The sequence below is a fragment of the Primulina eburnea genome, chromosome 10 (genome assembly GCF_022965805.1).
Source record: "Primulina eburnea isolate SZY01 chromosome 10, ASM2296580v1, whole genome shotgun sequence".
NCBI lineage: Eukaryota > Viridiplantae > Streptophyta > Magnoliopsida > Lamiales > Gesneriaceae > Primulina > Primulina eburnea.
This window is the reverse complement of record NC_133110.1, coordinates 8,932,995-8,948,553: the sequence shown is the minus strand read 5'-3', so window position 1 is coordinate 8,948,553 and position 15,559 is coordinate 8,932,995. Positions and strand designations below refer to the sequence as shown.

Here is a 15,559-nt window from a genome sequence, read left to right as displayed (position 1 = left end):
CACACAGTGAATTCCAAAATATAAAATAATAATACATTATCTTTTTTAAAAATAGTACGAACAAATTAAGATTAAAAGTGATAATTATATAAAAGATATGAATTTAATCAAAATAAACGTGTAATTTTTAAATTATATATAATGAAAATGTTACATGTGCTTGATTTATTTTGAATGAAAATATTGACTATGTTTCTCCATCAACATTTTATGCATGTGTATTCGAGGCCTCTCATTGGATCATATTAATCGAAACAAGCATTCTTCGTTTTTGTGGCGATTAACGAAGCTTGTTACGACAGATAATTGCTTAGATCAATCGAAATGTGGTGATTTGACTGTTTTACTGTTCAAAATATTAATTGCACTGTTAAATTAGTTACAAATTTTGATAAATCAATAAAAAATTGATCATATAATTAATATCAGAGCAAGATCATAGTTCAAATCATGTGGATTTCAATTAGTATATATAATTATTGAGATATGACCAAAAAAAAAAAAAGATTTAGTACGTTCGAATTAAATTCAGAATATAATGCCTATGGCATTCAATTGTATACAAATAAATAGAGCTCAGATTTTGCACTGGATTTTAAGTTTTGGTTCATTAAATTCTCAAAGTTTGTTTTGGTATATTAATTTTTAATTTTCGGTTATGTTGTTCAAATTGTATTTATGACAAATCAGTAATTTTCGATGTCACGTAAGCATTTTTCGATTTTATGTCAGTATATTTTCTAGTATCACGTCAGTATTAAGATCAAAATGTCTATAATAAAAGATACAGTTTATCAAAACCAAACTTTAAAAGTTAAACAGACTAAAACCTAAAATTTATTAAGTTAGTGGATAAAAAATACTATTTTCCTAACTTTTTGAACATTGCAATTTATATGTAAGTTGGTGATTGTTAAAGTTTTTAGTCAGTGTTTGCTTTGGAACCTTTTGTTTTCCCTTTCTCCTTTATAAAGTGGGGATTGCATTGTGTACACCATAATGAATAAATCCATGATTAGGGAGTGTGAGTTGCTATTTGATTGGAATAATAATGTTGAAGCTACAAAAGGTGAGCTTTCTTTCGGCCATACATTTTTTGAAGGGGGGTGGTTGATATTTTTTGGTTTTATTAGGCGCGGGTTGAGTTTTTCGGATTCAAGTAGTTATAATCGGGAATATGGAAAGTAGGGTTGAGGAAGAAAAACCCGACTACGACCCGAACAATATCGGGTACCCGAATAATGCTAGGTATGTTTAGGTCCATGATATGTATTTTTATAAACAAAAAATACCTTTTTTAATAATTTACATAATTTTTAGTTAATAAAATGTATCATAAAAATTTATTTTAGTATATATGTATATAATCTATAACTAAAATATCCTAATAAAATATTTCTGTATATTTATCTATACGATGAATTTTTAATCAATAGCGTAAAGATTTTATAAAAAAATATTAAATACGTTAAAAATATTTACACGTGAATTATCGCTTATGTGGGTTGCTAGTATATATAACAATCACATGTATAGTATAATATTAGTATCTCTTGGAATGAGATGTAAGAATAAATATAAAGAAATATTTTATTGTAATATTGTAGTTATATATAATATGCTTAATACACACATGGCTTTTAAGTGCTCACAAAACTTAATTATTTGAATTAGTGCTTTCAAAACAAGCTAGGCGAGTCGGTTTGACAGAGAACTGGTCAGGAGTTCGATCCGATAAGTGTTAAAAAACTGTTTGATCGATCAAAGAGGTTCGAACCGGTTGGACCGGTAAAAAAAATATTTGTTATATTTAAAAAATTTTATCTTTTTGTTAATATAAATGATTATTTTGATTTGAATTTTATTAAAAATATTATTTTAGTAATATTAAATTTTATTTAATAAAGATGGAGATAAGTATGAATATTACTAGTACACAACATCAAAGTTACATAACAAAATAAGTATATTCTCATGTAATAAATAGATTTTTTTTTAATTACAAGACGACTCAGTGGAGTTAAAATCATACCAAAGAAAAAGCAAAAAAATTGTGTGAGACGGACTTACGGGTCATATTTTGTGAGATGAATATCTTATTTGAGTCATCCATGAAAAAATATTACTTTTTTATGCTAAGAGTATTATTTTTTATTGTGAATATCGATAGGGCTGACGCGTCTCACAGATAAAAAATTCATGAGACCGTCTCACAAGAAACCTACTCCAAAGAAAACGAGAGAAACAAAATATTGATGATGTAAAAACATTGTAATTAAAGAGGAGGAGAAAACTATACCAAATTGTATCCCTCTTCAGGTATTAATGAAAATGACAAAGCCATAATGCATGTGATCATTTCATTAAAATATGAGAAGAGTTTCGATCGCATGAATAAATCTTCCCTTAGAGAATCTATATTTTATATTGAGAAATTTTCTTAAATACACTTCACACAATTACTATGATCAATTTTAGTCTTCAGTAAAATTAATTTACCCAAATTATCTTTTTATCATATCAAATTACGAAGATATCATGTATCCTTTAAACTCTATTAACCATTAATTTCTTCATTCAAGCTCTTTATTTAGTTTTCACAATTTCTCGAATAATCTTATGAATTTCATGCATTTGGACATAAAGTGATGATAATTTGAGATAATTATTTTGTCGAGTTGCATTTTTATGCATTTTATTTTTTTGAAGGTTTGTTGTGAATACTCATTACATGTTAGTATGAAATAAGGTATAGATTTAATTAAGACCATCGGAGTTTTTGTTTATATTTGTGTAAACTCACATTGATGTAATTATTAAGTTTCATAACTATGGTGATTGATGATTTTGTTTATATTATTTTGCATGAGCGACAATCATAATTAGAATATTATAATCTTGGTGGTTTCGTATGCACTAATTCAAACTAACAATTGATAATTTTATTAAAAATATGTTTACTGATATAAGTAAGTAGTATTAGAAAATTAATATATTATAAATTAAATAAAACTGAACAAATGTTAAATCAACTCTTAAAGAGAAATAATAGATAATTAAACAAACGAATCACAAAAATGAAACATGTGTATTCATAGAAAAATGATATTTTATGATTTTTTTAATTATATAACACATAATGCAAAATATATATAAAAAAAAAAAACTATTTTTAAAATTACGAGTTTGAAATAGACAAAAATAATCAATTTTTCTTTTATATTTTGCATTTTTAGTTCATTATATTAACAAAATGGCTGAGAGCCCCACTCGAGTAAAAGCTTCAACTACAAAAATTAGGATCCCAAATTGCCCCTGGTAGTGGCCCGTGTTGTAGTTCGAGGCATAGCCCAATTTCAGTGAAGCTGAAATGAAACGAAGGTACTTTCCCCAAGGGTAACATCACTAGGAATTGTGTTTAATCCTATATCTTACATTTATTTCCCAATTTCGATCTTTAAATTATTTTTCAATTTTTGTCTTTTCTACATGAGACTGCTTACGTATCATCAGTGTCGTAACAGAATCACGTAGAAAATAATTAATTTTTTTAAAAAAATTAAAAAATAACCGAAACTCGATAATATAGAAGAAAAAAATCACAAAAAGAAAAACAAAAAGGACAGACTTATTTTTCAATTTCATCCTTTTTTATATAAACATATCAACTATATAAGCCAAGATTTGTTCATCAGAAATATATACTCTCTATTGTGTTCAAGATAAAGAGTTATTTAAAATACAACTAAAAAATTAATTACCCTTATTTTCAACTTAAAAAAAAAAAACCCAAAAAAATCACCGGCCAGTAAAGTGATACAACGAAAGTGTAACATTAATTTTAAATAAGATTTTACGAAATTCATTATATTTTAATTATATATATATATATGGATGAAAAGCTGGGATATCAAAACATGAAGCGACACGCAATAGAGAACCCCATGCCCTGAAATCGCATCCACTGATTTTCTCCCTTGTGAAAGTCCCACACCATCCATTTCCAATTAAGGCACTATCGGATCCCTAAGCCTTTTGCACGTCACTTCCCATTGACTCATATCTGAAGATCCCCTTCACCTTGTCCTCTTTCTCCTTTACCCATCAAACGAAACAACATGCAAACCCATTCTTTTTAAAGTCACGATTTTTGTGCATTGGGTGGGTTGTTGGCTGTATGCTTAGGACAAGTGTCACAACCTCGGCAGCACAAAATCAGATCCACGGCTCCAAATCAACCAGCAAACCTAGCTCCTTTTCCTCATCCACTTGACCATTTTTAACAAAAAGATGTTTGCATCCATAGGTTTCTTCATCTGTTTACCTTGACATACAAAAGGAAAGTAAAGTTCCTAAGGAAAAATGTTAAAATAAGGGTGCCTTACAGAAACCCTTTTGAAAACTTTTATGCCCTCTCGCATATATCGTTAATCCCACCCACCGGGACAACACACACATAGGTATATGCCTCGTGCAAATACATAAGAGAGATATATATATCTCATGCAGTGGCGGAGCCATGTTCATTGGCACATGAAAAAAAAATATTATGTATAGTTTTGGATCAACTTAATATTAGTTCGAGTTGATCAATTTAAAACATTAAAGGATTTAGGAGTTTAAAACGATATTCCGGACTACTCCCTTGATCTCACGTCTCCTTCTTAACTCGATCCCTTTTTCTTTCAACCTTTTCTTTTGGGCTACTTTTCTTTGTTCGGAATAAGAATATAGATGAATTGAATAGGCTTAAACTTAAATCTTTTTGCTTCATTTTTCAATAATATATTGTTTTTGAGCCGAACCTAATTTAATTCTACAGTGTTTTGGAGATTTCGAATCAAGTTTAAGAATAAGTTACTGTTCCACCTCTCTCAAGTGTAATATAATAATTATTAAGTATATCAAAATTAAATGAGATTTTGGGTGACTATTAACTTATTTTTTTTTATATATTTAAGCTGAATTTAAACCTATAAAAGTTGACAGAATTAGAATTAAAATTTAATATTAAAAAAATGAATAAGATTGAGCCCACTCCACTATTTCTAACTGTATAAATTGCCATCATTATTGCATGTAATGGCCATCTTTTGAAAACAATTAAGGAGATATATATTAACCTTCGCGGTCGAATATGGCGGTTTCGATATTCTCCGGCATGCCTCCCGCATCTTCGATTTTTACCTTATACGCCTCCATTTCAGCTCTACTTCTGATGCTTCAGACCATTTTGAACCAACTTGTGCCAGGACAGGTTCAAGACTATATACTCAACAAAATTCAACTCTACTTCATGCCAAGATCTTCCATTAACGCCACCATTGTTATCGAAGAAAGAGATGGCATGTCCTTGAACGAAATTTACAGCGCTGCTGAAATCTATCTATGCACCAAAACGAGGCTAAATATTGGGCGTGTGAAGATCAGCAAACGCCACAAAGACACCAATGTGAGCATCAAGTTCGCTCAATCTGAAAAGATCGCGGATAGCTTCAATGGGATGGAGCTTCAATGGCGGTTCGTGAACGAGGAGATGAGAAAGACTTCGAAAGTGATCGATGAAGAAACTGATAATGTTCTTCTTGAATCGGAGAAACGGTATTTCGAGCTGTGTTTCGATAAGAAGTACACGGGTAAAGTGCTGGATTCTTACGTGCCTTTCGTGCTTGAAAAGGCGAACTCCATCAGATCTGAGAATAATGTCGTTAAGCTTCATACACTGGCTTGCGCTGCTCCTTATACATCTTCAATCGTGTGGGATTCTATTAATCTCCAACACCCATCCACTTTTGACACAATTGCCATGGACTGTGCCCAGAAACAGGCTCTGATCGATGATTTGGGAAGGTTTCTGAGTAGAAGAGACTTTTACAGGAAAGTGGGCAGAGCCTGGAAGAGAGGGTACATGCTATACGGCCCTCCAGGGACTGGAAAATCCAGTTTGATCGCTGCAATTGCTAATTATCTCAAGTTTGACGTATATGATTTGGAGCTGACTAACATAAAACGCAACTCGGATTTGAGGAAACTTTTGCTTAGGACAGCGAATAGATCCATACTCGTGATTGAAGACATTGATTGCAGCACAGAGTCGGCCGACAGAAATGGGCAGACCTGCAGAAATGGACCTGGACAGTGTCGGCCCGATCAGCAGGTTAATCATATGTTCACACAATTGTTAGTGACTGCCCAACATTATTATGATAAAATATAGAGTTTTCAGTGTCTGGAGTGTGTGAACTTATTAATATCAAAAGTTTAAAGCTCAAGAGAAATGAAAATATTAGTGTTCATCTTTTTAATAACTTTTCAATGCAGTTCACGCTGTCGGGCTTGCTGAACTTCGTGGACGGGCTATGGTCGAGCTGTGGAGATGAGCGGATTATCATATTCACCACGAACAACAGAGACAAACTTGACCCGGCGTTGTTGCGGCCTGGCAGGATGGACATGCACATTCACATGTCCTACCTGACGCGAGACGGTTTCAAACTATTGGCCTCAACATATCTTGGGATCCATGATCAACACTCGTGTTTCGGAGAGATTGAGGAATTGATTGAGAATATGAGAGTCACACCTGCAGAGGTTGCAGAGGAACTGATGAGGGGCGATGATGCTCATAAAGCTCTTGAAGGGCTGATTAATTTTCTCAAGTCGAAGAGTAGTGAAGCCGAAACTTCGTAAAATGAATTGGTTCAGAAAGCAAAAGGAGACGTGGCTGATCAAGAAAGTGACATGGAAATTGTAACAAATAATGGGTGATGGCTAACACAAAACATGATATCATGCAATTATTTGATGATCGGAAGAAGCAAGCAAGATTAAAAATTTGATGTTAGCTTCGAACTGTTTCAAATGACCAATTGGGATTTCTATTAATTAATTCCTTTTGCTAGGTTTCATGTTGTTTTTTTTTGTTAAAATTCGGATCAATGTTAGAATTCGATGGCTTTACTAAGCTCCCACACTCTTCGTCAAGACATGGACCTAAAATTTCGAGAATTATCAGAATCAGCTCAACCCGTCGGCCACTATGACTCTCGATTCCCAAATGTCCACTAGAAGATAACGGGGCTGAGCGATCCCACCATCAAGATGTATCACAAAATATAACAAGCTCAACATATATATTATGCAACATATTAATATCAAACCAGTAAAACATGTATCATGCATACAAATATGGAGCATATAAGTGTGTGTACTACGATGATCATCTCAATCAGTACATTATGTACCTCTAGTTAAATCTATATGTAAATCCTAATCGTCCAACCTTCGTCCATCGTCAGCCATTGATTTCATCTCGATTTGCATGCTCGGAGTCGCCGACCACTCTCCGATTCGTCACTCACTCAAAAAGCATTTGGAAGCAACGCGAATGCTTTCTATTCATTTCTTGTGTCTAAAATGGAATCCCAAATAACAACAATAGTCGATTGTACTAGAGATCACATTGGCCTCAAGTGCGTAAAATCTTACCTTTTGGCTCAAAGCATCAACTAGGGGATTTGTTAATCCTAGATGGTATTTTATTTCACAGTCATAATCTTTCAGTAAATCCATTCATCTTCTTTGGCACATATTCAACTCCTCTTGAGCGAAGAGATCTTCAAAATCTTATGATTAGAATATATCTCAAATCTCTCACCGTAAAGATAATGTTACCAAAGCTTCAAAGAAAAAACAAACGCTGCCAGTTCTTGATCGTGAACTGGGTAATTCTTTTTGTTCTTCTTCAATTATCTAGAAGAAAAGTTAATCAAATGACCATTATGGGTCAAAAAACACCCTAAGCCTTGCAGCGATGCATCGGTATAAACAAATTACCAAGCCGATCTTGATTGCAGAGAAAACACTAGTGCAGCCGTCAATCTTTGATGTAATTCATTCAAACAACTCTTCACATTCGTTTGTCCATTCAAACCGAGCATTCTTCTATGTAAATTGGGTCAATGGCGTAGTTATCTATGAGGAGGTAAATCTTCGGTAATAACTTGCCAAGCTTAGAAAACTTCGAATTTCTTGGGTTGATTCCAATCATGACCAATTTAGTACATCCTCAATCTTACTAGGGTCAATCGATATCCCGTCCTTGGATATAACATGTCCCAAGAAGATAACTTTGTTGACCCAAAATCACACACATACAAATGATGATTTCTCAGTGTTTGCCACACGATCCTCAGATGTTGGGCATGCTAATCTAGGCCATGAGAATACACCAGTATGTCGTCAATGAAAAACATGACAAACTTATCGATGAATTATCTGAAAACAGGTCATCAAATCAATGAACAATGTTGGGTCATCCGTCAAATCGAAAGGCATTACCAAAAACTCATAATGCTCATATCGAGTCTGGTTCTCATCTTTTACCTCCACTTCTTTCACTTATTCTAGAAAATAATGAACTACTAAAATCAATAAGATCAATTTCGATATTTTCTTCTACAATATTATTGAAAATATATCTAATTAATCACCAGTACTCTCTTATTGAATGTTTTCTTCCACAAGAGTTTCAATAAGATTTTCATCTTCAATTCCATCTCCTTTATCATACGTGTAGTATCCAAATTCAGTATACGTATAACCCATGCATTTATTTTATTATTAAAGCATTTATTTAATTTTAAAACGAGTCTTAGTAGTGCATGATTTATTTAAGTGCATTATTTTAAATTAATTATGTTTATGCGATGTACGTTAAAATATTTTTCGAGTTTCATGTTTCAGGCGATTACTCGGGGCGGGATCGAGGAAAAGAGATCGGTGACGATTTTGACGATTTTAAATGTGGTATTTTATTTTAAGTTGAGGTTGGGGCATTTTTAAATAATTATTTAGTTTAGAATTTTAAATCCTAACTTATTTATTTAGTGTATTTAAAAGTTTAAAACTTTTCAAATTAGCACTTTTGTGGATTTTTATTTTGTTAAATGAGAATGTTATAAAATTAGCGTGTATTTTATTTCAATTAAGGAAATTGAGTGAGTTAGTGTTTGATTAACTTTTAATTAGTGGTTAATTGATTATTAAGCAATTTATTTCCCTAAATTCACCACTAACTCACGCACACACACACTTTTACACACACTAATTACCGATCACACACACACGCACACTTCACTACTCAAGTTTTATATTTTGAGAATAGAAAACCTAGGGCTCCTTCCCTAGTGCAGCCGCCCACCCCTCTGCATAATTTCCAGCAATATTTCGTTGAGTTTAAATTGCATAAAGATATATACCTTTCAGAATAATTTAACATATAGCCTGCATCATCTAAATATTAATTAAATAATTAAATTATTTCAATTATGTATGAGATTTACCTGTACTGATTTTTGGGCACACAAATATGATGGGTACACTGAACATTCCTCCCTCAGTTTATTTAAGTGATTATCATTTATCGAATCCTATATTTGATATAAAATTACCTTTAAGTTTAAATGAATTGAATCGCATTCCCACAACATCATATTATAGAATACTCAGTAACTACGTATGAACCGGCGTCGCAATACCTTTCCTCATGTTGGTTGGGAAGTGTAAACATTCTACAAATCAAACGACAATTAATTCCTAATTTGATTTGTTATAATCTACTAAAAAAATGTTATGCCAAAAACATTGGAAACAATACTGGAAATTGAATAAATTAACTCCTGACTTGACATATTCACATTAAACAGTAAGAATTTACAAAACATAAAAATATAATAATGCTGATAAAAATGAACGTTGGAAACTAGACTAAGAAACTGAAATTGCTTGAAACTAGAGCTATTGAATTTGCATAGTGTTTGCAAGTTTGTTGAGTGTTGAAATGTCTTCTGCGGATATATTTTTTTCCTCTTTTTATTCGGTGAGAGTTTTTCTTATTCCCCAGTTTCTCCATTGTCTTTGCCATGATGTTGCCCATGATTTTCCCAGAACCCATTCAAATTCTTTCTGAGACCATCCATGGGCTTGGCTTATATTATATGGGGCTTTCTATATCTCTTTCTGTCAGTTAGCTCCTTGTATTGGGTTTAATGGGTAAAATTTAATTGGGCCCAATTAAATTCTAGTTCAAATGGGTTTGACTTTGTCAACCAACTTCTTTTATCATGTTTGTTTGTTTTGTTTCCGTTTATCTATATTATTTTATTAAATTTGAGTTATTTAGAGTAACTGTCTTTATTGTCATGGTCTGTTTTAATAATTATATATATTAATATAATGTTAAAATGTTAATATAAGTTATATGTAGTTCAGCGGATAAAATTATTATTTATCGGTGTTTAGGTTATAGGTTGAGGTCATTTTTTTAAATTTATTTTTAAATTTATATATCAAAAATAGAGTGTAGTCTCTCACTATTTCTTATAATTATATTTTGATCATCATTTAAATATAAATCAAATGAATTATAAAAAATATTATACAAGTACGCAACGCGTGCGTCGGTGCACTAGTAATAAATAAATATGTATGGTTGCCCAATGAAATATATTTTCTCATAGTAGGTCTCTTGTAATACAGTATCACGGATCTTTATCTGTGAGACGGGTCAATCCTACCGATATTTACAATAAAAAATAATACTCTTAGCATAAAAGGTAATATTTTTTCATGGATGACCCAAATAAGATATATGTCTCACAAAATACGACCCATGAGATCATCTCACACAATTTTTTGTCATTTTCTTAATTTTGAAACATTAAATCTAAGAAAAATTTATGGTTCGTAATACTCTTTTCTTCGCCATACAATAATTGTATCGAAAGAAAATGATCTTGATTGGTGCAAAAATGACTTCAAATCAAATGTACTTATTGACCAATCCAGAACGATTTCACTCGGTCAATTTTGCTATATTTTGATTTTTGTATTCAAACTTGCAAAAGAAATGGATCTAAAAATAAATTAGAGTTGATATTATTGGATAGTTGACCGACCGAATATTGTCTCTCGTCCACTTGCTATAGCTATGTTCAATTTTCACTAAATCTTTACCGTGATAGATTTTTTAAAAAAGAAAAATAATAGTAATAATAATTATAATTATTTTAATATTAATTAATATACAATATGATGATACCGAAATTTCTATAGGTCCAAGCTGGTGAGCGTAATCTTCGAACCTTCAATGTTTTGAGCCAAGACTGATGAATTGATGAAAATATGCACAAATGAGCAACAGTTAGGTGGACCAAATATTTTTTTACGTGACCACTCTGACGCTCAAGCCAGATCTTGACTCAAGAAGAAAGATAAGCAATAAACTATGGTATGTAAAGTAGTGCTAAATGAAACAATCTGTGAATGAATCGAACAATGAATTATACCTGAAATTTATAAGCGTTGAGAGGACTAGTTACCGCACTGAGAAGAAATCTATTTTAAATAAGTTTCCCTTGTAAAGATACATTCTTAACATATCCTTGTAAATCCGAATATATCCCGGATATTTTGGTAGATTTAATCATATCGCAAGATTCTTAAGATTACCATGTATTTAAAAAGATCGCTCATGTATTCGATATCTGATAAAGTTCCAAGGGTAGACCTCGAACACTTAGGTCAAGATTGAGTTTCAGCTGGTATAATTAGTTCAAGGCTTATACTCAGCCCGCATATTGAGACTTGTACCATATTATATAACATACTCCCTCTAATATAAAGATCGAGGTAATGGGATTTCATAGGTAAATATTAGTGGGGTGTGTTTAATGTAGAGATTTAATGACTTTCAATAACTTTTTTAAATGATAGATTTATATGGATTTGATAGATTTTTATTGACTCTTATAGAATCTTATAGATTTTCAAACAGAATTCCATAGATTTTTGTAGACTTTTTGCAAGATTTTGATAGATATTTACAAATCTTTTGATTAATGTTGCAAATTTTGTTTCTTTGAACTAATAATTATTTAGTATAAATAACATCTTCAATTTGAAATAAATTTACTTATTTAAAAAGTAAATTTCTTTTAACTAATAATTATTTCTTTGAACTAATAATTATTTAACATAAATAACATATTCACTTTAAAATAAATTTACTTATTTAAAAAATAAATATGCTTAATATATGAAAAAATCACAATTCAATTTAACAAAATCAAAATTTCAATTCCTCCGTGTCTATTCAACATGCATAAATAATTAATCAATAAAATTTTAATTTATAAGCATATATAAAAATTTAATCAATATAGATAAATAACTAATCAAAACATTATGAAATTTGATAAATTTTAAGCAATTTTTTTATGAAAAAATCTAAGGTTCGTTATTGTCAATATGATCAACGTCCAAATTCGATTTGCTATAGTATCTCTCCATGCATTTGCATTTGCATTTGCTCGTTGTTGTTCTTCAGTGTCAAATATTTGATCAAAGTTATTATCCTCGTAAACTTGTTCTGTTGAAGGTTGTGGAAATTCATTCTCTGGTTCAACTAAAATTCATCAAATCGACACTACTTTCGAAGAAAATTATGCAATCCGGCACAAACTACTTCGGAGACTTTAAAAAATACCCGACCCGAAAAATCGGGGATCCCATCCTCGTTTGGGTTTTTTCACGTGGGAAAAGTTGTCATCCCTAAACTCTTTTATGTCCAAGATATATTTGCTTAAAGAGGGGAACTAAGAAAACTTCATTTCCAATAATTTTATTAAATGGAGATTCATTTCCTTAAATTAATAAATTGAAATACCACTATTCTATTTCAAAAAAGGGAAAAAAATAGCACCACTCTATATTAATCTTCAGTGTCATGTATTATCACAATCATTACCCTCTCATTTTTTCAGAATTACATTTGCTAAGGTTACTCATAGAAAATTTGAATTCGTTTTCATTATATATTTATATCTTAAGATTTTTTTTATTATCGTTTGAAAAGTAAAATCATGTACATTATTGATGAATGCTATATATATTTCATATTAAAAAGTTATTAAATTTGAATAAAATATAATTATTTAAGTATAATAATATTTTTCAATTCAATTGATTATTATTATTACAAGGTTATCAATAAGTTAGATTTATACCGTGCCTAACTTTTTCAACTTTTTCCTCTTTTTTTGTTAATTAAAAAAATAAAATTTAACATTACAAAATGATAAGACATGAGATAATTGTAAGAGCCAAGATCTTGATTCTGTTAATCTGAGATTTTGATCATATTAATCTGAGATTATCGATTTTAAACTGATGTGATAATAGACGGGCCATTACGAGACCAAATTGGGCCAAACATATGAATTACACAATTTGGGGACAGAACTGTTGGCACCCGAGCGGTAATTGTTGACCGTCCGAGCGCCAATGTTCAACAAGATCATGTTCGGGCATAGGATGTGGCGCCCGGGCGGTAGTTTTTGACCGCCCGAGCGCCAAGGTGTAACACACCGAGTGCTTGGACAGAGACTGCCGCGCCCGAGCGGTAGTTTAGCACCGCTCGAGCGCCGACCGAGATGCAAGAAAAATAAGCCACGTCGCCTTACTTGCAATGGGATGTATATAAAGTGCAATTCTTCAAATTCGGAAGAAAAATTGAGAAGAGCCTCGAGAAAGTTTTGAAGAAAATCCTTACGCCTTTATATTTCGATCCGTCCGTCCAAATTTAAATTCGAGTACGGCATCGTGTTCCTAGCAACGACAGCTACAACAGGACGTAAGTTTTGTTACGTTTTGTTAAGATTTGAAATTATGCTATGTCCAGAATTAGATACGATTCATATATAGTGTTCTTGACATAGTAGACATCATAAAATCGAAGTCAGATTAAGAAACGGATTGATTATGGAACTATTATGATTTTCAGAATGAAACTGACTAGAATTGATGTCAGATTTGTACGGTGGTTGATTGTAAATTATTGGAATTAGTATATACTGGTGTGGTATCACCGGTATCGCAGAATTATACGGTTGTACCGTCAGAATTTAATAAGACAGAGATATTTTGAATCAAATAGAATATTGATACAGTATATTGATATTGTCATTGCCAGATTGAACAGTAACAGACTTTGATTGTATCAGAGTGACAGCAAGAAAGGTATAAATAAATGTTGATTCGGGATTGCACAACTCGAGTTAGGTTTGACTTGAGTTTCCCTAAATCACATACTTTATTTTATTGCATTGATATTTGCAGATTATCAGATGGATATGTTAATCTATTGACTTAGAGCAGAGTCAGAGTTTGAGTCTAGGGCAGATCAGCCTAGCTAGGGCAGAACCGCCGAGTCTTTGTCAGAACCACGAAGACTCTAGACTTACAGTGTATCGATGAGCTTAGATGTAGATCGACGTCTATTGTAGACATTCGATACAGCATACCAAAGTCTAAATTAGATTGGGATCCCTAAGTTAGAAATAAGATAAGATCAGATCAGATCAGATCACTAGTCATTGATTCATGTAGTCAGATTAGATACATGTTTTGATGTTTGTTTATGCTTTTATATATGTTTTATATGATTGCATGTATACATTGTTTATACTGAGATATTTATATCTCACCGGAGTTATCCGGCTGTTGTCTTGTCTGTATGTGTGCATGGCAACAGGTGGGACAGGTTCAGGGTCACAGAGGAGAAGAAAGATCGAGTAGAGTGGAGACTACGGACTTGGACTAGAGATAGGGTTTAAACACTTGATAGTTAGTTGTTGAACCTGAGATATGTATGATTGTATATTGTATCAGATTTATACTTTTATACTGATATGTATAGGAGTTTGATTCCATTACCTTCCGCATTTAAAAAAAATTAGACCCTGTTTACTATAATTGATTAATTAGTCCCAATGATGATTAAAAACATGATTAACGTCCGGGTCCCCACAATAATAAATAATAATGAGATAGTAATAACAATGGATGCACCCGTCATGTTTTCTATGATATTTTTAGAGTTGAATTTTTTTAGCTTGTGCTCGCTAGGGAATTTTTTTTTATCTTGTTGTTGTTTTCTTAGTTTATAATTTATACATGTAGTGATAATTTCGAGGACATTCTGCAAAATGTATTAGGATGAAGTTTTGTTTCATAGCTTGTTTATAGTATCTTTTGTGAACTTTTCTGAAATTGAAAGTTCACACCACATGAATGCACAAAATCGTGTTCTTGTTTTATGTCTGGGGTATGCTTCTAATGATACTTTACCATTCGAGAAATCAACAAACATTGGCTTATTTCAATCATACCTCTGAAATTCGAGGAATCCCCGACTTTCTTTTGAGAGGAGAAAAACGTCGTCTTTGAATGAAGAAGAGAGATATATGAGTGAGAAAGATATTTTATTAGATTAAAAGTCTACCAAAATCTCTAAGGTGAGTAGAAGACAATTTTTGAGTTTCTATGGTTGTACCTAGAGTTTTAAGGTTTGTGCATAAAGAATTATATTAGAATCATCGTAAATCTATGGAAATATTGGATACCTATAGATTTTTATAGATTTCTAAAAAGTCAAGTTTGAATACCACTAGACTTTTTAAGACTCTAGAAAAATCTAATTTGGATGCCACTAAACTTT

The 15,559-nt window shown here is 31.7% G+C and overlaps 1 protein-coding gene across 1 annotated transcript; it reads left to right on the top strand.

Annotated features, from left to right (window-relative positions):
* The first annotated feature begins 5,033 nt into the window (after positions 1-5,033).
* LOC140803050 (AAA-ATPase At3g50940-like) lies at positions 5,034-6,908 on the top strand. Its single transcript, XM_073158739.1, has 2 exons — positions 5,034-6,157; positions 6,322-6,908. Exons 1-2 carry the CDS (start codon positions 5,138-5,140, stop codon positions 6,688-6,690), a joined length of 1,389 nt encoding a protein of 462 aa, XP_073014840.1. The 5' UTR covers positions 5,034-5,137; the 3' UTR covers positions 6,691-6,908.
* Positions 6,909-15,559: the final 8,651 nt, after the last annotated feature.